Raw genomic sequence first — 23,366 nt, 5'->3', positions numbered from 1 at the left:
CACGTCACGCAGCTGAGACGCTTGCGCCACGCATTCAGTGTGTCGCCGGCCTTAGAATCAGCTGCAGGGCGGGATTTGCGCTGAACGCGGAGACTTCCGCCACTTAATATGTTCTTTTGGAAACACGAAAGATACCTTTTTTCGACATGTACCAGGTTTCCTGTGGTAATAGAAAACCTGAAGATAATGGGGTTTTGAAACCCCCAAAAGTCAATTAAATTAACAAAATAGAATTGAAACCCATCTTCAGTTTTGAAGTTGCTAATTTCTCAAATATTAACTATAAAATACTGTTACTGTTAATGGCAAAACAAAAATAAATAAATATATATATATATGTAAAATAATGCCTACTCTAAAATAATGCCTATACTCTAAATGTAGATCTTATAAAAGTTAAGATATTACTTCTAGATCAAATTCTTTATTTTTTTTATATAATTTGTAAAAACCTGTAAATATAACCTGAATTTTTGTTTTGTTTAGTTTTTTGTTTTTTTTACAATAGTTAAATTTTCCTTTTGCAAATAGTACCCCAATGATAGATCTTATTAAAAATATTTAGATATATATTCAATTTGTTTCTGCACAAAATAATAATATAAGTTATGTATTATTTATTTTTGAAGTATACATTTATTTTTTTATTCAAGAACAAACTTTCTCTTTCTTTCTTTCTTTCTTTCTTTCTTTCTTTCTTTCTTTCTTTCTTTCTTTCTTTCTTTCTTTCTTTCTTTCAACTCCATGTGACTGGAATCGTGTAAAATGACCCAAAAACTCACAGAAACTCATCGGCCAAAGAGTGTGGGAAACCATGGCACCTTTTAAAGGGTGGTCGCTTGAGGTTTTGACTCTGGATTAACCACGAGTGCAATGAATTTCTTGGAAATAGCCTCTCAGCGTGTCCTGCGAGTTTTGTTCTCCTTGACTACAGCGCGTAACGAGCCGCTAAATGAGACAAATAGCCACGGAGCATATAATATGTTCTACTCTAGTCACTTCCAGTCAGTGAACTCACTAATCTTCCCGTTTAGCTCCTGAAGACGTCAATCTTTATACACACACATGCTCAGACACACCGTCTTTCTGCGGTCTAGTAAGGAGGATTCATTAACGCACGGTGGTAAACAATCTTCGGTAACCTCCCTCAGTCGGCCAGCTCTTAATCAGCTGTGTCTAATCCCTGTGAACCCTCAGTAGTCGACCAAGACCAAACGTATAGAATGTGTCCAATCCTCTCACACAAATCAATGCCAGACACTTTCACATTTCTGCTCTTTTTGTCTTTGCCACCACAAGGATAATAGTTTAGAGTAATGCATTCTTGAATTAAAGTTAATTTGTTAAATTTTAGTTGCATGCTGTATAAGACTGTTATATATATACTATAAATGTTTACACATTTGGCTTTCAGACAGACAGACACAGACAACAAAACATTGGAAAAATTCCCCCACTAATAATGCTCTTCTGATTATTTGTTTAGCTATTAAAACAATACACTTTGTTCCATAATAGTCTTATAACAGGGAGGTGGGGCGCTTACAAAGAGGTTATGGTATGATGAGAGGAAGCCTTGGGAGAAACAGAGACTCATTTTACAGTATTTCCACTTAGATGAATTGTTCGGGCATTAACGAGGAGACACAGGAGGTCGTTCTGTACTTCAGGTATTTTTCAGGGCTCATAAAAAGCGCAGCGAGGATATTGCTAACTTTGCAAGTCATACTTCACTCACAGACAGAAAGACTTCAGGAAATTGGACGTCCTGCTGTGCTGATCCTGCAACCTGCATCAGGTTATTTCTGCTTATCTGGCCTGGATTTAGTCTTCCTCGTCCTTCACGGTCCAGGCCTGTGATTGTAGAAATATCATCCCACTGGTCCTCAGATTGTAAAATGTGTTTATTTTACTTTATTGGATGACATCAAAGATGAAGGATGTAATCCAAAAATATTGCTGGCCATAATTAAAGAAGTTTGAAATCTCTTCTGGCAATATTTATATATATATATATATATATAAACTGCCATTCAAAAGTTTGGGGTCAGTAAGATTTGTGTCTCTTCTGCTCATTAAGGCTGCATTTATTTGCTGAAAAAATATAATAAAAACAGTAATATGGTGAAATATTATTACAGTTTAAAATAACTGGTTTCTATGTGCATATATTATAAATTATGCAATTATGAAATTTATTCCTGTGGTTCAAAGCTGTATTTTCAGCATCATTCCTCCAGTCTTCTGTGTCACATGATCTTCAGAAATCATTCTAATATACTGATTTGTTGATCATGAAACATTTCTGATTATTAACAGTATTGAAAACAGTTTGTTTTTTGATAAATAGATCTTTTAAAACTATAAAGTTTAGAATAACTGCATTTATTTGAAATAATAATTTTTTCGGAATAATATAAAAGTCCTGATCAATTGAATACATACCTTGCTGAATAAAATAATTAATTTGTTTACTTTTTTATTTGTTTATTACTTCATAATTTCACCAAAAATAAATAAATAGAATAAAAAAAAGTTTTCTAAGAGAATATCTTAAAACCCCTGGAGTTTTTTTTTTTTTTTTTTTTTTTTTACATAAGTTATTTTACAGAACATAGTTTTTCAGAGATTTAGTTTTTTGAATATAATTTATAAAACGTTGCATTAAATTGTGTTAATGGGTATATATTCACAAAATAAATTTCTTTTTTTTTTTTTTTAAGAAACCGCAAACAGAATTAAAACCGATGGAAGAAAGGCCATTAAAACTACAATAACTATGAGTCATTTCCAGCATAATGAGTTATTGTTGTTTATACATCACATAGAATTAGCGCTGAGTGTTTGGAGAATGTGCACAAAGATGATTTTGGGCATCATATATAGAGATAATAGGGAATAATAAAAAAGACAGATGATCTTTCAATGCGCTCTTTAAATGCAGAGATATGGAGAGCGCTTCAAGGCATTATTGCACCAGTGTATCTTCAAGCTCTCTGCGTTTGTTATCCACTTTTTTTTTTATTTCTCTCCCTCTCTCTGGACTGAGTAAGCTCTTTAGATCTCGTTGCACACAGATAAAAAAGCATTTCATACTGGGTTCGCCTGCAGGAAGAGCCATTCTCTGCTCCGCCGCTTTCAAAGGGCCTGGGACTCGTTTCTGTGGTGTGGGCTTTTACATGCTCAAAGCACTAACTAGAGAGAATATTGCAAGAATGCCACTAGTTTTATGACATTTTTATGCAAATGTTAAAGGGAGTCTATAGTGTTCAAAAGTTTGGGACTTTTGAATACTTTTGAAAGACTTTTCTTTTGCTCATCAAGGCTGCATTTATTTGATCAAAAATACAGTAAAACCAGTAAAAATGCAAAAAATTATTTCAACTTAAAATAACGGTTTGCTATCTGATTATATCTTAAGATGTAATTTATTCTTGTGTATTTTCAGCATCATTATTCCAGTCTTCAGTATCACATGATTCTTCAGAGATCATTCTTATACTATGCTGGTGCTTTGAAAAACATCCATGACTTTTGAAACATGTCTAGTCTTCCTGCTCTGTTTTGTATGGTTTACTAATAATAAATATACATTTGAATAAATCATCCATGTTTGTCCATGCCCATGTTGATTAAACTATTAAAAACTTAAAGTATCAATTTAAGGTACATTTAGAACAGATAAAAATGTGACTGAGTTGAGATTAATCACAAGTTAATTCATAAAAGTGCAATTAATAGTGATAAAATATTTGAATTGATCGACAGCTCTTATTATATTATATTATATATTATATTATATTATAAAGTTATATTATAACTCTAGAGGGCCCACATTTTTTTTTATCAATTTAATGCATCTTTGCGGCATAGGAGTATTATTATCTTTAAAAAACAGCCCAAAATGTTTAAATGTAGTGTATATTAAATAGTTATATAACATGTGAACATTTCTGTTTTTATTCATTTCTAAGCATTGAATGTGAAAAAAAATTGTAACAGGACTGTTTCTAAATGTCCCTAAGCTTACTGAGAATGATTTGTGATGTCATTCCGAAAAAAAAAACATATTTTGAACACCATGACTTTGCTTTGAAATGTCTCTCTTCTTTTCTGTCTTCCAGAAACCGTGGACTCCCTGGTGCGTCAGGCGGAGAATCACACTCACGCCGTCCTCCTGCACACGTACCGTGATCTGGCCGGTCCGGCGGCGGCTCCCATCGGGGAATTTTTCACGGACGTGGGTCTCTTTGTCTTGGGCTCCGAGCTTAGCCTGGAAGAAGCTTCGCATCGCTTCTTCGACGCCCTTTTCCCCCTGGTTTACGAGCGGTTGGTGGAGCCGGATCTGTCACGCTTGTCTCCGTCGTACTCAGAATGCGTCCGTGCCTCCTGTCGGGATCTGGGGCCGTACGGTGGAGCCCCGGGTCGCCTCGCCGCGCTCATCTCCCGTGCCTCGCTTCCCAGCCGGGTGTTCCTCCAGGCGCTACACTTGGGCGTGGAGGTCATCAACACAACCGACCATATTCAGCTCAGCCGCGAGTGTAGACGCGGCCTACTGAGGATGAGTTACTGCCCGCACTGCCAGGGTCTGACCTCCAGCAAGCCCTGCATGGGCTACTGTCTCAATGTGATGCGAGGCTGTCTCGCCAGCCTGGCCGAAGTGGACGTCCACTGGAGGGAGTTTGTGCGCTCGTTAGAGACGCTCTCCACCCGCATGCACGGGGGGCAGGATCTGGAGCAAGTGCTTCTGGAAGTTCACGGGCTGGTGAGGGACGCTGTGGCCCATGCTCAGAGGAACACGCCACGACTTTCTGCACAGGTACATAAAAGAACATTTTGAAATTAGGTAACCTTTTTTCATGCTAAGGTTAATTTCAAAGCTATCATGTTAGTACGGAAGTTCTAAGCAGCCATGCATTATAATTTTTTTCCTTCTTGTTTTCTCGTTATAACTTAATTTTCTCATCTCGACATAACGAAAGTCGTTTTCTCGTTATAACGACTTAATTGTCTCGTTATCTCGACATAACGAAAGTCATTTTCTTGTTATAATGACTTAATTTTCTCTAATAAGTTACAAAACTGCGCCAGCAGGTGGCACTATAGACCTGAATATAACTGATGGGGTGTTGTACACTGTTCACTTCACTGTACGTGGACCTTCCTCGTGATCGCTATAATTTGTGCAGTCTTGTTCATTACTGACATTTAATTAATTCATCAATGTCAAATGCTTGAATCAATATGATTATTTTGTGTATTAAGTTCTTGCTAGATGCATGAGTTTCACCAACGCGTTCTGTGTCATAAAATAACTGCTTATCAAAACCAAGGTTGACGTCACTGTATTCTGTTTGCGCCTATATCTTTATTTGTGCTTCTTTTAGGCACATGATTAGGTAGTTAATAAGCGGAGATGTTCTGTTTATCTACAGTAGGGATTTAACGATAGGCTATTTGTGATGTGCTTCTCTTCCTTATTATTCCTTATATTGATGAGAAATGTGATGTATATGTAAAGTGCATAGGCTAATTTAATTCAGTTTTGTTCTATAATGTTGTAATAGTTTTTTTCTGCACACACGTAGCCTACACATGAACGCTCTTTTCAAACAGAAGCTTGTAACGCACATGATATTTGCCACAGCATATAATGACTACTAAAAATGACACATTATATATAATTTTATTTCAAATAAAGGGAAAATGAAAAGTAAGTTTAATCCAAGCAGCTCTAAAAGATCTTAGAATAGTTCTGCGCTCAGCCTGTGTTTGCGGTGTTGCCATTTAAACATGTTAATTATGTTAAACATGTACAGTATTGTAGACGTTACTACCTATAGGCGAAGCAAAATTAGCTGAAATATATGCTACAGTAAGAGCGCCTGAATGGCTGTCCATCAGATGCCTGTCAATGTTGAGTTTGTTACTATAGCAACAGTAAAACTGTCATGTCGTTATAACGAGAAAACGGCTTTCGTTATGTCGAGATAACGAGAAAATTAAGTCCTTATAACGAGAAAACGGCTTTCATTATGTCGAGATAACGAGAAAACAATAAATAAAAAAATATATAATGCATGGCCGCTTAGAACTTCCGTATGTTAGGTATTTTAAGTAAGAAGTATTTATTTAATACCGTACTGACCCGAATATAAGACTATGTTTATCTCTTGGAAATACATCTGAAAAAACACGTTCGTCTTATATTCAGGGTCTATATGGTAATAAATATGGTAATCCCACTGTGTGGGATCCCCTCTTCTTTTTATAACACTCTGCAAACGTCTGGGGACTGAGGAGACAAGTTGCTCAAGTTCAGGAACAGGAATGTTGTCCCATTCTTGTCTAATACAGGCTTCTAGTTGCTCAACTGTCTTAGGTCTTCTTTGTCGCATCTTCCTCTTTATGATGCACCAAATGTTTTCTATGGGTGAAAGATCTGGACTGCAGGCTGGCCATTTCAGTACCCGGATCCTCCTTCTACGCAGCCATGATGTTGTAATTGATGCAGTATGTGGTCTGGTATTGTCATGTTGGAAAATGCAAGGTCTTCCCTGAAAGAGACTATGTCTGAATGGGAGCATATGTTGTTCTAGAACTTGGATATACATTTCAGCATTGATGGTGCCTTTCCAGATGTGTAAGCTGCCCATGCCACACGCACTCATGCAACCCCATACCATCAGAGATGCAGGCTTCTGAACTGAGCGCTGATAACAACTTGGGTTGTCCTTGTCCTCTTTAGTCCGGATGACATGGCGTCCCAGTTTTCCAAAAAGAACTTCAAATTTTGATTCGTCTGACCACAGAACAGTTTTCCACTTTGCCCCAGTCCATTTTAAATGAACCTTGGCCCAGAGAAATGTTTAGATATGGCTTCTTTTTTGACCTATAGAGTTTTAGCCGGCAACGGCGAATGGCACGGTGGATTGTGTCCACGACAATGTTTTCTTGTAGTATTCCTGAGCTCATGTTGTGATTTCCATTACAGTAGCATTCCTGTATGTGATGCAGAGCCGTCTAAGGGCCCGAAGATCACGGGCATCCAGTGTGGTTTTCCTGCCTTGACCCTAACACACAGAGATTGTTCCAGATTCTCTGAATCTTTGGATGATATTATGTACTGTAGATGATGATAACTTCAAACTCTTTGCAATTTTTCTCTGAGAAACTCCTTTCCGATAATGCTCCACTATTTTTTGCCGCAGCATTAGGGGAATTGGTGATCCTCTGCCCATCTTGACTTCTGAGAGACACTGACACTCTGAGAGGCTCTTTTTATACCCAATCATGTTGCCAATTGACCTAGTAAGTTGCAAATTGGTCCTCCAGCTGTTCCTTATATATACATTTAACTTGGTGGCTGACTTGGTGGCAGCATTTGATATGTGAGATTTTTTAATTTATTTTAGTTTTAAAATCCTGAAGGCTAAAAATTCACAAATAGGTGAACATTTTTCTTCAAACCCAAACACTGGCCTTAGCATTTTTGTAATTTTCATCAATGAGATTTTGGTGTTAAAGCCGTGGTGTAACTACTGTTTGAATGGTGTGGAATGCGCTATGGCCTGAACATTAGTTGCTCACAGTCACAAATGCCATGCTGCAGCCAGAGAGCCAAGAACATTCCCAAAATACTCTCTGTGTGGGCAGCTGCAGCGGGTCGGCCGGGCACGCTCATGTGTGCTGGACGCCTGCAGCCATACTGGGCTTCTGTGGGATCCTGTACGCATGTTCAGATAGTGTTGTTGTGGTAATGCTGTTGAAATCTGAAGATTTGCAGACGGAGCGTCTCTGTGTGCATGTGTGTGGGTAAGCAGAAATAACCCTTCAAACCGCAGGGATTTGTCAGCGATCGAGTGACACTTGATCTGTGGGGGTCAGGAGTGGATCAGAATCAAGTCTCTAATAAGATATTGTCACTGGCTGAGGGTAACAGTAAAAACTGTGTAAATTAAGTCCAAATCATCCCAAGTGTTGTGGAGGAATGATGATCCTCATTAAACTCGATAAGTGTCTAGAGTGTCTGGCATCTTTATATACAGGTGTATATATTTATATATATATGTAACGATACATGTATTCGTATTGAACTTTTCGGAATGAGGCTTTAGAATTATCGGAAATAACTTATAAAACACCAAAATTCATCAAACAAATAAATAAGAAATGAATGTTAAAAAAAGCTTCCAGAATCATTACATTTGCATTACATTTTTTGGCTCATTAAAAATTAATCTTGCTGCCGCGTTCTGGGTTAATTGTAAAGGTTTGATAGAACTGGCTGGAAGAGAGCATTGCAATAGTCCAGCCTGGACAGAACAAGAGCTTGAACAAGGAGTTGTGCAGCATGTTCCGAAAGAAAGGGCATGATCTTCTTAATGTTGAATAAAGCAAATCTGCAGGACTGGACAGTTTTAGCATTGTGGTCTGAGAAAATCAGCTGATCATCAATCATAACTCCAAGGATTCTGGCTGTTTCTGAAGGAGTTATGGTTGATGTGCCTAACTTGATGGTGAAATTATGATGAAACGATGGGTTTGCTGGGACCACAAGGAGTTCTGTCTTGGCAAGGTTGAGTTGAAGGTGATGGTCCATCATACAACAATAAATGTCTGTTAGACAAGCTGAGATGCGAGCAGCTACCGTCAGATCATCAGGATGGAATGATAGGTAGAGTTGTGTGTCATCAGCATAGCAGTGGTATGAAAAGCCATGTTTCTGAATGACAGAACCTAATGATGCCATGTAGACAGAGAAGAAAAGTGGTCCAAGAACTGAGCCCTGAGGCACCCCAGTAGTTAGATGTTCGACTTGGACACCTCAACTCTCCAAGATACTTTGAAGGACCTATCTGATAGGTAAGACTCAAACCATTGAAGTGTGGTTCCTGAGATGCCATTTGCCAGTAGGGTTGATAGGAGGATCTGGTGGTTAACCATGTCAAAAGCAGCGGACAGATCAAGCAGGATAAGTACTGAAGATTTGGATTCCACTCTTGTCAGTTTTAGGGCTTCAACAACTGAAAGCAAGGCAGTCTCAGTTGAATGTCCACTTCTAAAGCCAGATTGGTTGCTGTCAAGGAGGCTGTTCTGTGTGATAACTGCAGAGACTTGGTTGAACACAGCTTGTTCAAGTGTTTTTGCAATGAAAGGAAGAAGGGAAACTGGTCTGTAGTTCTCTAAAAGATATGGGTTGAGGGTGGGTTTCTTAAGAAGTGGAGTTATAAGAGCCTGTCTAAATGATGAGGGAAAAACACCAGTGTGGAGGGAAGTGTTGATGATGTGAGTGAGTGCAGGTACAACTGCAGGAGAAATTGCTTGAAGGAGATTAGATGGAATAGGATCAAGCGGGCAAGTAGTAGGGTGATTAGAAAGGATGAGTTTTGAGACTTCTGCCTCAGAGAGTGAAGATAAGGATGTAAATGAGTGTAAATAAGTGAATCATCTTCGATAAACATCAAAAGGACCTCCAAAGTCTGAAATATATTTAAAGCATGGCGCTTATGTATTTCGTTTTGAAACTAAATATATCGTCAACTTCCTGTGTTACTCACCTCACACATCAGCTCAACTCCAGCTACTGATCTGAGTGACTGTTGTTCGTTGCACTGCATTGTTAAAAAAAAATATTTAATATATTTATTTTATAAAAAAAAAAAACATTATTCAGTAATGAATATAGCAGATGTTTAAATTCTGAAAACTATTTAGAAGAGATGTTAACACAATCTGTGACCTCCGAACCCTCTCTCTCTCTCTGTGTGTGTGTGTGTGTGTGTGTGTGAGTGTGTGTGCATCAGTTAAAGCAGTGCATTAATACAGAGCTGTGATTAAACTGACTTGAACCTACTTGTAAATTAAAAGGTTTAAATGCATACCTTAGTTCCAGCCAGTCAGAATCCAGTATTCAGACAAAACCATGGTAAAAAAAAAATATATAAAGAGATTTTAAATTCTGAAAACTGTGTTGGAGAAAAGTCAGATTGGACCCGGTGGTTTCAGAGTCTGTGAACAATCCATGGATATGCCATCTGACGCTGAGACGACTGATGGAGCAAATGAGTCAATATATCCAGTAAACACTGAATGAGTCAGTCACTTACAACATATTAATGTGCTCTTACCACCTCTTTCCTATAAAAGCTCACTTTCCGGTAGTTGTGTACAAACAATCGCTCTCTATTTCTCTAAACTTACTTCACAGTCTTGTGGATGCTGTTTCTGCATTAGATAATAAGCAGCATCACCTAGTGTGTGATCGTGTTACTGCAGGCACATCGACCCATTGTGACCTGCACAAGTGCAAGTGTCACCGCCCTGAGCTTTGCCACAGTTGAATATCTTGTTAGTGTGTGATAAGCTGGTAATGGTGTGTGATGTGTGCAGGTGCACAGGTTGTGCGGTCACCCCGTCAGACAGCAGCCGGAGCAGGTGAGCAGCGGTCAGCACGGCAGCGCAGGACGAGACTCTATTCCTCTGAAAGCAGTGGTCAGAAATGCAGACGACACGCTGAGCAACAGGAGGAAGTAAGTCTGCTAACATCAACACAAGCAACACATGTAGACTGCAGCCAACGCTCTGGAGGCATCCGTTTACACCGTTTAGAATCATGACGTCATCGATGCTATGAACTATAACAGGGATATGTCATGTTAAATGTTTCACAATTAACATTGGATTTTAAAATCCAAATATATTTTAATATTAATACATTTAATATTTAATATTATGTATAAATATATAGTATTTAGAAAACAGCATGCTTTAATGTTAATGAAATTACTATTGTACATTATTAATATTATTAATGCTTATATGAAGATTTGTTTTGGTCAATTTATAGTATTTATCTTTTTTGCACATATAATTAAGAATAATATAAAGGAAAAATATATTTAACAAAATGAATGCATTATAAATTTGTGCATAAATAATTATAAGTAACATTTGATATATTATGGTATATTTGTATTATAAGTTAATAATTAAAATGTTGTATATAATAGTATTTTGAAAATATATCTTAATAATAATAACATGAATACTGGAATAACCTAAACATTAATTTGTTTGTCTCATTGAAAAAAATACTTATTTTTTATAACATATATTTACAGTATAAATTTGGACTTATATGATATATTTGATTAATTAATATCAATTTTAATCAATAATATTTAACATTTAACAAGGTGATACAAGGTCCGCTAAATATTTGGGGTCTTAAACAACAAATAAACTTCTGTTTTAAGACACAACGGTTGTTAGTGCTGAGAAATGTTGCTTATGTCTATATTAAAATTTTATTATTATTAATGATAATAACTACATAAATATTATGTAGTATTAATAATGTATAATACTATTTAGAAAACAGCAAGTCATAATAATGACATTAAAATGTTATTATTCATATTACATATTAATATTATATCATAAAAATTACATATTATTTTTGTCTCACATGCGTTTTAATATAAATACAGTATAAATTGATCTTTTGCATATATAATTAATAATACAAAGTAAAATATATTTAACAAAATACTGTATAAATATTTGTATTTGTACATAAATAATACGATTTTACATATTAATGTGATACTTTTAATGAATTCAAACATTTTGTATAATAGTATTTAAAAACATGTTTTAATATTATAATAACATATTAATACAATATATAAATACAATATTAAAATTTGTTTTGGTCTCATACAGAAAAAAAAAACTTTATTTTTATAAAATAGCAGTACAAGTATATAATAGATTTCATATAATAGATTTTACAAGTTAATATTAAAATGTTAATCAATAATATTTAAAATTTAACACAAGATATACAAAATATACTGTAAATTAAAAAATAGTTGGGGTAGCCACTGAAGTGAATCGTTGGTTATATTAATCATTCATTTATGCACATATACATTAATTAGATATGAACTGCTGGTTGTTACAACAGTATGTCCCTGACAGCTGCAGTAGTTTGAAGAGTTTGTTTTAATAAAAGCAGCTGAAGCTGCAGGTGTTTCCAGAGCTGTGTTAGCGCTCCCTCTGCTGGACAGACAGTGAAACGCTCCTCTGTGTGTCTGCAGAGAGTTCCTCAGCAGTCTGCGTCTGCACCGTGCCTTCTACGGCGGCCTGGCCGACCAGCTGTGTGTGAGCGAGCTGGCCTCTGAAGACGGGACGGCCTGCTGGAACGGGGCTGGTGTGGCCAGGTAGACATCTCACATCTTCTGCACATCTTCTGCCTCTAGCTGCAATTATTCATCATCATGTCCACAAGCGTGGCATAAATCATAAAGCTTTCTTTCTTTCTGTCAGCTTCTTCAGGTGTGAATAATGGCAAAGAATTTTTCTCAGAAGGAGTTGCTTTTACGCGTGTCTGTACTTGCTGTTTTTTTTTTTTTTTTTTTAAGATTATCATAGATCAATGCATCTCTATTTATCTAACATCTAAATCACTCTGTTAAATCACAATCCGTCTTTTTTTTTTTCTTTGGGTGGGGGGGAGAAAAGTAAAAAGGGCAAAATATATTGAGTTTAAGTTGCATTTTAGAAACAACCCTTTCTTTGTAGAGAACTGAATCTGATGGTTAAATGAAACGGGAGTGTGTGGTGTATGGAGACGATAGACTCGTGTGAGGTTCCCGCCTGTGTAATTAATGAGTTTATATGCTGTTGGTCTCTGCTGGCGTTTTTCCGGCTCACCATAAACCGCTTTATAAGTGACAGGCCAGCTGTTCATGGATCCGCAGCATCCTCTCCTCCAGTCCATCTCACCTGGCCTGTCAGCGCCCCATCACTCCCATAAATTCATCGCCGGTGGTGTTTCCTCCCCGCTGTCAGGTGGGAGCATGATTCAAGAGGAGAGGTCCAGTAAACGCTGAGATGGATAAAAAAGAGCGGATTTAAAAGACGGATTTAAAAGAGCTAAAAACAACAGAAACGCAGTAAACAGGCAGCTAATAGCTAAAAGTTTGCTTCAGAATAACTAAACTAAAACAATGCACTAGAAGGGAGTCACTTGCGCTTCAGCCTGGTTGGTGCTCACGGAACAGGACACAAAATTAAAGAGAGGAAAACCAAGGTCTAGCTCGGACCAAGGAAACAGAACCGGAGCACACAACGTTTAATAATTTATTAATAAAAACTGACTAACGTTTCGACATACAAGTACCTACTACAAAGAGAGGCGTTCTGGATTTTCACTCTTAACACAGTGGAACCTAATGGTCTGAATGAGGAACTGGGTCTCTCATGCTTTTTGTAATTCACACTGGTGTACACCTGAGTGCCTAATTATGATTAATTAATTGATGTACCACACCCATCTAGGCTTGTGGCCAATGATTTGAACTTCAATGCTATAAAATCTGTATGTTGCCATTCATTGTTTGACTCTCAAGAAGACGCATGAGCGTCGAAACGTTAATCAGTTTTTATTAATAAATTATTAAACGTTGTGTGCTCTGGTCCTGTTTCCTTGGTCCGAGCTAGACCTTGGTTTTCCTCTCTTTAAAACAATGCACTGTCAAATAATTATAACAATGATTAAACTGATATTAATTTTGACTTAAGTTGGTAGTGTATATATATAAAAAAAGATCAGCTGTTTTCAACCTAACAATAATAATTATAATAATAATAATATATTTTTAAGCAGCAAATCAGCATATTAGAATGATTTCTGAAGGATCAGCTTTGAAATCACAGGAATAAATTACATTTTAAAATATATTCAAATAGAAAGCAGTTATTTTAAGCACTAAAACTATTTGATACTGCTTTTGCTGTACTTTGGATCAAATAAATACAGGTTTGGTGAGAAAAGGCTTCTTTAAAAAAAAATCTTACTGTAAAAAAAAAAGTTTTGACTGATAATTATATGTAAATATTTTTGCACAATACTTTTTTATATAGTAAAAAAGAAAACAGAAATAAATTAATGTACAATGTAAAATACAAAAAATATATATTTTTTAAATTAAATAAAAATGTATGTTAAAATTTTATTATAAAATTACAGTTTAAATAATTAAACAAATTATTAACAATACTAAAAAAAAGATGCTTTTGTTTTTAACCTGGTTTATTAATTATGTTAATAGTTTGCTTCAAAAGAATGAACACGAAAGGATGAAGGCCAGGGAAGTGTGCGAGATATGATGTTTTTAATCCAATTATCATGCTTTTCAAACATAGCCCCTACCATAGTATTCTTTGAAGTAAATTGGTGCATTGAGGTAATAATTCAGTACCACATGATATGTTTCAAAGTTACTGAAATTGTGAAATAAAATACTAACATCACTATACCATGGTGTTATCATGTTTAAGGGTAAACCTGGAATCAAATACATAATGAATGAGGTCAGATATGTTCTGTAACTCTATAGTACTTTCTCTGATGAATCTGGTGTCTTTAAGACTACGGAGGAAGACAGCAGTCCTTGTTTTCTGGGATAGATGGTCCACAGCGGTCTACTTATGTATTGCAGCCTCGTCCTCCATCGCACCTCAGGGCACTGCTTTTAGCGTTTGACCCTTCGGAGGTAACGGTGATAAATCAGCACGCAGCCCCAGCACACAGGGGTAAAAAGGACAAATAAAGCAGGACGGAGGGCGACAGACTGATTTAGCAAGGCCATTCGGGCCTGAAACGAGCGGATTGGGCCCTGGTCACTCTGAAAGGGCCACGGTGCATATTCAAGAGCGGGGCCAAACAACCACCTGCAATTAGCCTTGATAAATAAGAGCAGACGCAGAAGGAAAGGTGAAAGTGTGACATTCAGGTTATTGAAGGAAAGTTCATTCATTAGGAATGTAATGAAAACAGAAGGCTGAGTTTTTGCTCTTCTGTTTATGAAAGCAGTTACCATGAAATCATGCCTGGGTCATATTTCACCTCAGACTGGGGTCAAATATGCTATTTATTCAATTGTATGTATTTTTTTAATGCCTTTCGAGCATTTTGTGTGGTATAGTGTACTTGTTGTGATTATAATTCATATTATAATTCATAGCGCTTCATCAGCAGCCCATTTATCACTACGAGCTCAGAATAAAAGCATTTTTATATTTTTTAAGAGCTTCCAAAAATAATATCACAGCGAATGCAATAATCCACCCATTAGAACACAACAATAGCAGATTTCAGGTGTTTTTGAGCTGTTTATGTGTGCAAAATGAAATATAATTTGACAGCGTGATACAGCTTATGAATACTGGAAGGAAAAAAAGTCACGACAGCCTTTTTAAACCCTCTGGAGTCGATTAACGCGGATACGCGTTTTGAGTCATTTTCTCCTGATATACCCGAAAATTACTTAAATTACACCTTCAGTTTTAATCGTACAGATAAGAACAATAGATCAATCGAATCTGTAAAGGGTCTACTTTTTTTTGGATACAAACATAATAACAAAACGTTGTGCACTTATAAAATAAAGATTACAAACAAGGTGTGCTGTCTGCAGCCTTTGTCTGCGCTGATCTTCATTTACAAACACGTCATTAAAATGAATACTCAACAAAGAGACATGAGAGATATATCTATAGAAAGCTTGACATGTCTACTTTTAAACTAAACAAGTGCAGCCGAACAAATATTCTGTGATAAAGTAATCCATATCAAAACAACGCGATGTCCTTTTTTCACGTCTCGCTTCATTATATCTAATGTGTATGGAAGGCCAAGAGGGTCAAATACACGTTAATTTTAACGAGTCAACAACACGTTAAATTCGTGTATTTCACGCGTAGACAACACGTATTTAACGAGTTAAATAAGTGTTGTTTACACGCGAAAAATCAGCGCGTATTTAACGTGTATTTCACATGTTAAATACACGTGAAATACACGTTAAAAATCAGTTTGGACGGGTCAATGTCATTGGCTGCTGAGGACTTGGGTCAAACCACTTCTGTGAGCTTAGAGGGGTGTACCATTCATAGACAGGCAACCACCATTTAACATGCTATAGATCAGCTTATTCAGCCTTATTATTTAGTCTTTTTTCTTTTCTTTTTTGTATAGCCTATATAAATAATATATTTAAGTTTCAGTATTATGAAATATTTATTTTTAAATAAATATAAATTAAAATTTTGTGGTGATAGTATAAAGTTTATAAAAGGTACAGTATTTTTTAATGAAACAGGACTTTTTGTTTAGCTCTTGACTCGCCGAAGTATACTATATATAGTGTCCCTTCTTTAATTTTTCAGTACTGTGTGATAACTTAAAATATGTTGTCAGTACTATTAAAATAAGATCAAATTGAATGGTATTTAGGAGATTATAGTTTTTGCATGACTTATTTCGCATTCAGCTAAACAACCCTGTCCTAGCTGTTATCATAGCCTAGGCTTTTTATTAAAAAGGAAAACAGCAAGGGACCATGGAAAAGGACTGTTGCAGGTGTTTTTTTTATTGTATTATTTATTTATTTTTTTTTGCTGCGGGGCAACTCAAGAATGTTGGGCACACAAGTACTGTGGCTCTTTTGCCCCATGGCCAAGATGGCCAAGCCAACATCAAAGTTAGTTCACTAACTTTTAATTCTAGTTGTTACTGCAATCTCTAAATGCTAATTTGAACTATTAGTGGAGTTATTACATGGAGTGATTAAGTGAAATTTGGAATCGTAAACATTAAATACATTAAATCCCTTATGATTTTTATTCCTGATGTTGAGTTCTGCTGAGTTGTTCCATGTTTAGCCGTGCTCAGTAGTGAAGTCTCAGACTGTTTGTTTGTGGCTTGTTTGCAGCCGGAGACGTTTGTGTTTGATGAGCGAAATTATAATTCCTGCCCAGACGATCCACAAACACTCTCACACACAAAATCAACAAGAACGCCATGTTTTATTCATGATGATTACACACAGTGCTGCAATCCCCCTTCCCGCCCATCTTCCGCAGTCGTTTGGTTTTCCCTAAATGTTTATTTATAAATTAGGCCATTTTTTGTCAAACAGCTACATTCATGTGTTAGGTTAAAAAGCTGTCTGACCTTGAGATCGATGTGCGTTTGAAGCACATTTGGATCTTCTGTCGGAGCGCTGGCATTTCATTTGTCTTTGCACTTTTAATAAATAAACATCTTATTGAAGAAGTTTGGTTAAAAAACTAATGTTATGCATCATTACGCTACTATTTCGATGGACATATTGACTGTTTTAACCAGTTTTGCACACTATAAAGATGACAGGGCTGTGCTGAACTCCAGTCTGACAAACTGGATGAAAAAGAAAGCTGAATCCATTCTTCTGGAAACATCCGCCGCCAGTCAACACGTCGATCACTTCCCTCGTCTCAGTTCGCCTGCGGCCCTCGTGATGTTTCATTTCAGCCCAGAAGCTGAAATTGAATTTCCTGTGGTGAAATACACATCCACACGGTCTGTCTGTCTGTCTGTCTCTCTGTCTATCTGTCTGCGTCTATCTCTCTGTCCATCTATCTGTCTATTTGTCTGTCTGTCTCTGTCTGTCTGTCTATTTCTGTCTGTCTGTCTGTCTCTCTGTCCATCTAGCTGAAAGCTGAAATTGAATTTCCTGTGGTGAAATACACATCCACACGGTCTGTCTGTCTGTCTGTCTCTCTGTCTATCTGTCTGCGTCTATCTCTCTGTCCATCTATCTGTCTATTTGTCTGTCTCTCTGTCTGTCTATTTCTGTCTGTCTGTCTGTCTGTCTCTCTGTCCATCTATCTGTCTATTTGTCTGTCTCTCTGTCTATCTGTCTCTCTCTGCGTCTATCTATCTGTCTATCTGTCTCTTTGCCTATCTTTCTCTGTCTGTCTGTCTCTCTGTATGTCTGTCTGTCTCTGTCTTTATGACTGCGTCTATCTCTCTGTCCATCTATCCGTCTATTTGTCTATCTATCTATCTATCTATCTATCTATCTATCTATCTATCTATCTATCTATCTATCTATCTATCTATCTATCTATCTATCTATCTATCTATCTATCTATCTATCTATCTATCTATAATGCACTCTTGAACAAGTCATCTGAATCTAATTTAATTATTAATGAATGTTTAATATTTTATCATGAAATATTAGACGCATTATTTTTTCTAATACCTTTTCCAAAGAAAAGTCATAAATTATCAACCTTACAGTTCAATAATAATAATTATTATTTATTTATTTTTTAAATATCTTCAAAGAAAGGAATCTGATACTTCTCTATAATATGCATTATTTCTTCCTCTTCCTCTTACATTAAGTTTTTTTTATTTTTTATTTTTTGGTTTACAATCTTGCCTCCCGCTGTGACTCAAGTTTAAACTGCAGTTAGTGCAACGATTAGAAGGTGAGTAAACGATGACAACATTTCCGTTTAATGTCATCTGTCCCTTTAAGGCATCTCAAATCACCCCCATAAAATAAAAATGAGCACACATAACCTTTTACTTCATATTTTGAAGGCTTTATTTTGTAACACAAAAGGCATTGTTAATGAGTGTGACCTCTGCTACGCCGTCCCATTTCTCCTCTTCACTCTGCTTAGCATAAATGATCACCGCTAGCATGTGGCCGACCACATCCACTTCCAGGATTAATGACTCACTCTCCCACCAACACCGCACTCCAGCGCCCGGCTCTCCCTCGGCTCCCTGAGATCCCGTTTCCTCAGGGCGGAGCGGAGTGCTGCGGTGGGACGATGGGGAGTGCCTTTACCCCCGATTACCTTTCCCAGGCCTCATCGACCCATTTACTCTGACGAGGGATACCATAGTACCATATTTGCCCATGAAGGCTAAATGCATGTTATATTTTGCACGTAAGATGAATGCATTGCAAACTAACATTTGAAAACAGATTGCTTTTCTATTAGTAGATTTTGGACACTAGGTGGCGCTAATGTGTTGTGTAATCTGTCATGTAGGCGTTATTGTTTATAATTATCAACCTTTTTAGGAGTTGTAAACATTTATAACTCACAGTCTGTTTTCTCGGAAAATGATCCAAGAATGTTGATGATTCATATCAAGGGCGTATGCAGAGTTTTATTCAATTGTGTAGAAATAGTATGTGCCTCCTCCAATTACTTTCTGCCTTTAACTGGAAATAGAAAGTAGCTAAATATATTTTTGCCAGGCAGGGACATAAACTAAAGTTTAACATTTTTGTAAAAACAACATTAAAAATCTTTTTTTTTTTTTTTTTTATGATCTTCTGCTCACCAAGGTGGAGTTTGATCAAAAATACAGTTAAAAAATAAATTATTTAAATATATTATTACAGTTTAAAATCATTGTTTTCTGTGAATCTATAACAAAATGTAATTTATTTCTGTGAACAAATCTGTATTTTCAGCATCATTCCTCCAGTCTTCAGTGTCACATGGTCTTCAGAGATCATTCTAATATGATAATTTGCTGCTCAAGAAACATTTCTGATTATTATTAATAATGAATATAGTTGTGCTGACTAATATTTCTGTGTAAACCGTGGCATGTTTTATTTTTCAGGATTATTTGATGTATATAAAGTTCAATAAAAACAACATTTATTTAAATTAGAAATCTTTTGTAACACTATGAATGTCTTTACTGACACAGTTGATCAATTTAAGGCATTCCTGATAAAAAAAATACACAGATTAAATAACTATAATTATTATTATGATTATCATATTTTTTTTTTTATCTCTAGTTAATGTTTCGTTGTAGTGCTGAGTCTTAGCCAGAAGGGGGAGCTGTGTTCATTTCATGATTTCATTCTGCCATCTCTCTCTCTCTCTCTCTCTCTCTCTCTCTCCCTCTATCTCTCTGTGCATTCAACACGTTCCCAGCTCCAAATGATGCGTTAAAACAGGCCTTATTATCCGACCAAACAGGAGACTAGTTACAGAAGCCAGCACAGGGGGCTCTATCAGCAGAAACGATTCACCAACATTCATTCACAGGTGAGAGTTTCTTCAGAAACAGCGACCTGAGGCGGGATTCCAAATGGGAAATGTTTAAGGTCAAGTAATTCACATTGTTTCACGTATCTGTGACTCTGCTGCTCTCAGTCCTCACACGTCTGTGTGTAAAGATGGTTGGACGTTCAACAGACGTGACCTCATGTTTCTCGGTTCCAGACTAGGAATGTCACCATTAAATCTTAGTTTGACATGGAGACGCCATGGCCGAGGGCAAAAGCTTGGGTTTGTCCTTAAACGCTAACTGAAGGGCCATATTGAACAAGCCTAAGCACAATACACAGTAGCTGGTCATCAGTTATTGGACTATTAAAGATACAGTACATCCGTGCAGTCTGCTGAATACAGATATTAATTGCATATTTTGATCCGAGCATTTTCTTCTGTGAAATTCGACATAAATACCATCTGCCGGCATGCAGAAAAGCAGATGGTGAAATCAGGTGCGGAGATACTGCGGTAAAACACTGCATCACCTCAGTGTGAGAGTGGATAGAGGACAAAGCAAACACGCTCCTTAAACCCAGTCTAAATGAACACTGTAAGGCAAAGGCTGTGGAAATTGCCTTTGTGAGTAATTCTGGATCATGATAAATGATTTCAATTACAATGAGCGCCTTTACATGCAAATTAATACTGTTAACTATAAAAATAAATAAATAAAAGCTCTTTATGAAAATCAGTCAAGTATTTGAAAATACCATACGTCAGATATTAAAATTTTATATAAATAACATCAAACCCAGTTTTTGGAAACATGAATTGTTGTTTTTCTTCACTATGCAGATGTTAGAGAAAGTGTTATGGTTCTCTGTCAGAATATTTTGAGAACTTTAATAAAGACGAACAGACATTCTATTAATGTTACATAAAGAACGTTCATTCATAACATGAGGAAACATTGATAGAACGTTCTGTTATCTGTAAGTTCCCTTTAAGTTTTTATTTTTATTAAATGTAATTCATAGTAGTATACTACCAAAACAAACATTTGGTTAGCAAATCATGAAGGGTCCTAAAGGGTGTTTTTGGATATGTACCATAGTAAAATCATGGTACTCTCTGAAGTATCTTGATGTACATGCTTATGTCAGGCACCGATGGTCAGAAATTCACACTCAGTAAATGTCAAATTTCCGAACTATATAAGCAAAAGCAGAGGTTTTTTTCAACAGCTCTTATCACAATATCAGCACACTAATAGTCAAAATATAAAGCAGTTAAATTATTAACTTTAATAATAATGAATGTTTTTTAAGCAGCAAATCAGCATATTAGAGTGATTTCTGAAGGATCACGTGACACTGAGATCATGAGAATAAATTTTAACATATTTACATAGTAAACATATTTTAAATGGCAATATTATTTCACATTATTGCTGTTTTACTGTATTCTGTTTTTGATCAAATAAATGCAGCCTTATATGCAGCCAAATAAAACCAACCCCAAACTTATGGATGGCAATATATATGCAGTAACCGTATAACTGAATGTGTATCTTGATAGTAGTCGCAGATACACAATCTTGGTCACTAGATTGACAGATGTGATGATGAGTTTTTACAGTGCTGCTCTCAGGAAAAGACACCCTGTTTTTAGATTGCCCACCTTCATTAAAGTGGGTTAATTCAGTCCAGTGGTCCAGATGAAGAACTGCTGCTCCTGCTGATCTCTCTCTCTCTCTCTTTCTCTCTCTCTCTCTTTCTCTCTCTCTCTCTCTCTCTCTCTCTCTCGCTCTCTCTCTCTCCCTCTCTCTCTCTCTCACCCCCCCTCTCTCTCTCTCCCTCTCTCTCTCACCCCCCCCCCCCCTCTCTCTCTCTGTGTGTGTGGTTGTGTTTGATTTAGAGCAGCTCAAACACTGTCACGCAAGGCCAAATGAAGCCACAGGTGATCCGAGCTGCGATCGATCCGCACACAGATGTGAAAAGCAGATTGACTGATGCTCTGACCGAGGTGCAGCTGTGTTGATGAAAGAATGAGAGGACCCGGAAAGCACTCGTCATGCTTTATCTTCTTGGGGTGGAGGAAAAGAGCGTTTGTTGTGTTTTGGACAGGTCCTTTCGAGCGCCAGTGCTGAACCAGTTCTTGTGTGTTTAGAGTCAGGATGGAAATAACTCCTTCCTGGCATTTAGCAGTTTCTTTTGTATTTTTAAGCAACCACTATCTAACTAACTACATTTATTATTATTTTTCTAAAAAGTCATAGTTCCTGGTTCATTTAAATTATGATATAACAAAATATAAATCTTGTGGTCAGTGAGTGATTCAAACGTTCATTTGGTAACCATTTTGAGTGATTCAGTGAAGTGAGTCATTTTGAATTGGATCATAAGACTCATTCATTCATGGATACGACTACACTGGTGAATGTTGAGTAACCAATAGAAAGGCATGTTGTCTATTTATTGTCTTTTATTTTTGATCCAGGCTGCAAACCACTGCAAACTTTAAAAAAAAAAAGTTTGTTTTGGCGTGGAGCTGTAGATTGAGTGGTAAAGGACACTGTTGGAGGTCCCGTGTTGTTCTTAGAAACATTAATGGATTGCCATCATTCATTACAGTATTTTTTTTATACAACAAGCAGCAGTTTTTGATTCTTGATTGCTGTGAGAATGTGTGGGATTTAGTTTGTTTCTGTGTCCACGCTAAGCTACCGTCTCCTTAGACTCAAGTAATAGAAAGTCTGCTCTCAATATATGACCGAGGACCTAGTGACCCGTCGACTCTGACCTACAACTGTGGGTTCATTTCACTCAGCACTGCATGGTCAGACCGAACGCTGCGGATCACACCCACATTCCCAGAGATACAATGAACAGTGATGGTTCCACTGCCCTTTCTCCAAAATAAAGAAACATGACACTGTTTTTGAGGAGGAAATATGGAGACCTAACGTTATCAGCTGCTCATCTACACCCAAAACCTCAGCAGAATGACCACAACGACGTAATATATATGTACTGCATTGCTTTTTCTGAAATAGTTAGTAGTCAAGAGGAATGTTGTGATCTTTTGTTCATATATATATTAATTGTTCATATATATATATATATATAATGTTTGGCGAATCTAAATTATCAGCGTTGTGTGTTTCCGTGCAGGGTTCAGGTCCATGAAAATCATTGCAGATGCAGATGGACTCCAGTTGAAGCGCTGCCCGTTAATTTAACTCTGATTAAAGAAATGGACACACTTTTGGATGGATTTTATCTGATCTGTGTGGGAGTAGCATCAAAAGCGCAGCTTAGTGTCATTTGTCTCGAGACCTCGCAGCCATTACATCACATTGAATAACACTGCTGCGTCATTTTTCATCGAGCCAATTGTGCGATTATGTATTCAACCCCGGGCTTCAACAGTCTGAGGGCACTGAAGATGAATAACCTCTTAGTAATTAACTGCAGCATCCGTAA

The 23,366-nt window shown here is 36.8% G+C and overlaps 1 protein-coding gene across 1 annotated transcript in view; it reads left to right on the top strand.

The window, feature by feature from the left end:
• Nucleotides 1-23,366, top strand: part of LOC132143366 (glypican-5-like) — a 163,234-nt gene that overhangs the window by 44,428 nt on the left and 95,440 nt on the right. Inside the window, exons 3-5 of the mRNA XM_059553523.1 lie at nucleotides 4,125-4,819; nucleotides 10,393-10,532; nucleotides 12,105-12,227. Coding sequence (XP_059409506.1) covers nucleotides 4,125-4,819; nucleotides 10,393-10,532; nucleotides 12,105-12,227 — 958 coding nt within the window. The remainder of the gene's footprint in view (nucleotides 1-4,124; nucleotides 4,820-10,392; nucleotides 10,533-12,104; nucleotides 12,228-23,366) is intronic.

Source organism: Carassius carassius, chromosome 7 (genome assembly GCF_963082965.1).
Source record: "Carassius carassius chromosome 7, fCarCar2.1, whole genome shotgun sequence".
In the NCBI taxonomy this organism is placed as follows: domain Eukaryota; kingdom Metazoa; phylum Chordata; class Actinopteri; order Cypriniformes; family Cyprinidae; genus Carassius; species Carassius carassius.
This window is presented reverse-complemented; position numbering and strand designations above follow the sequence as displayed.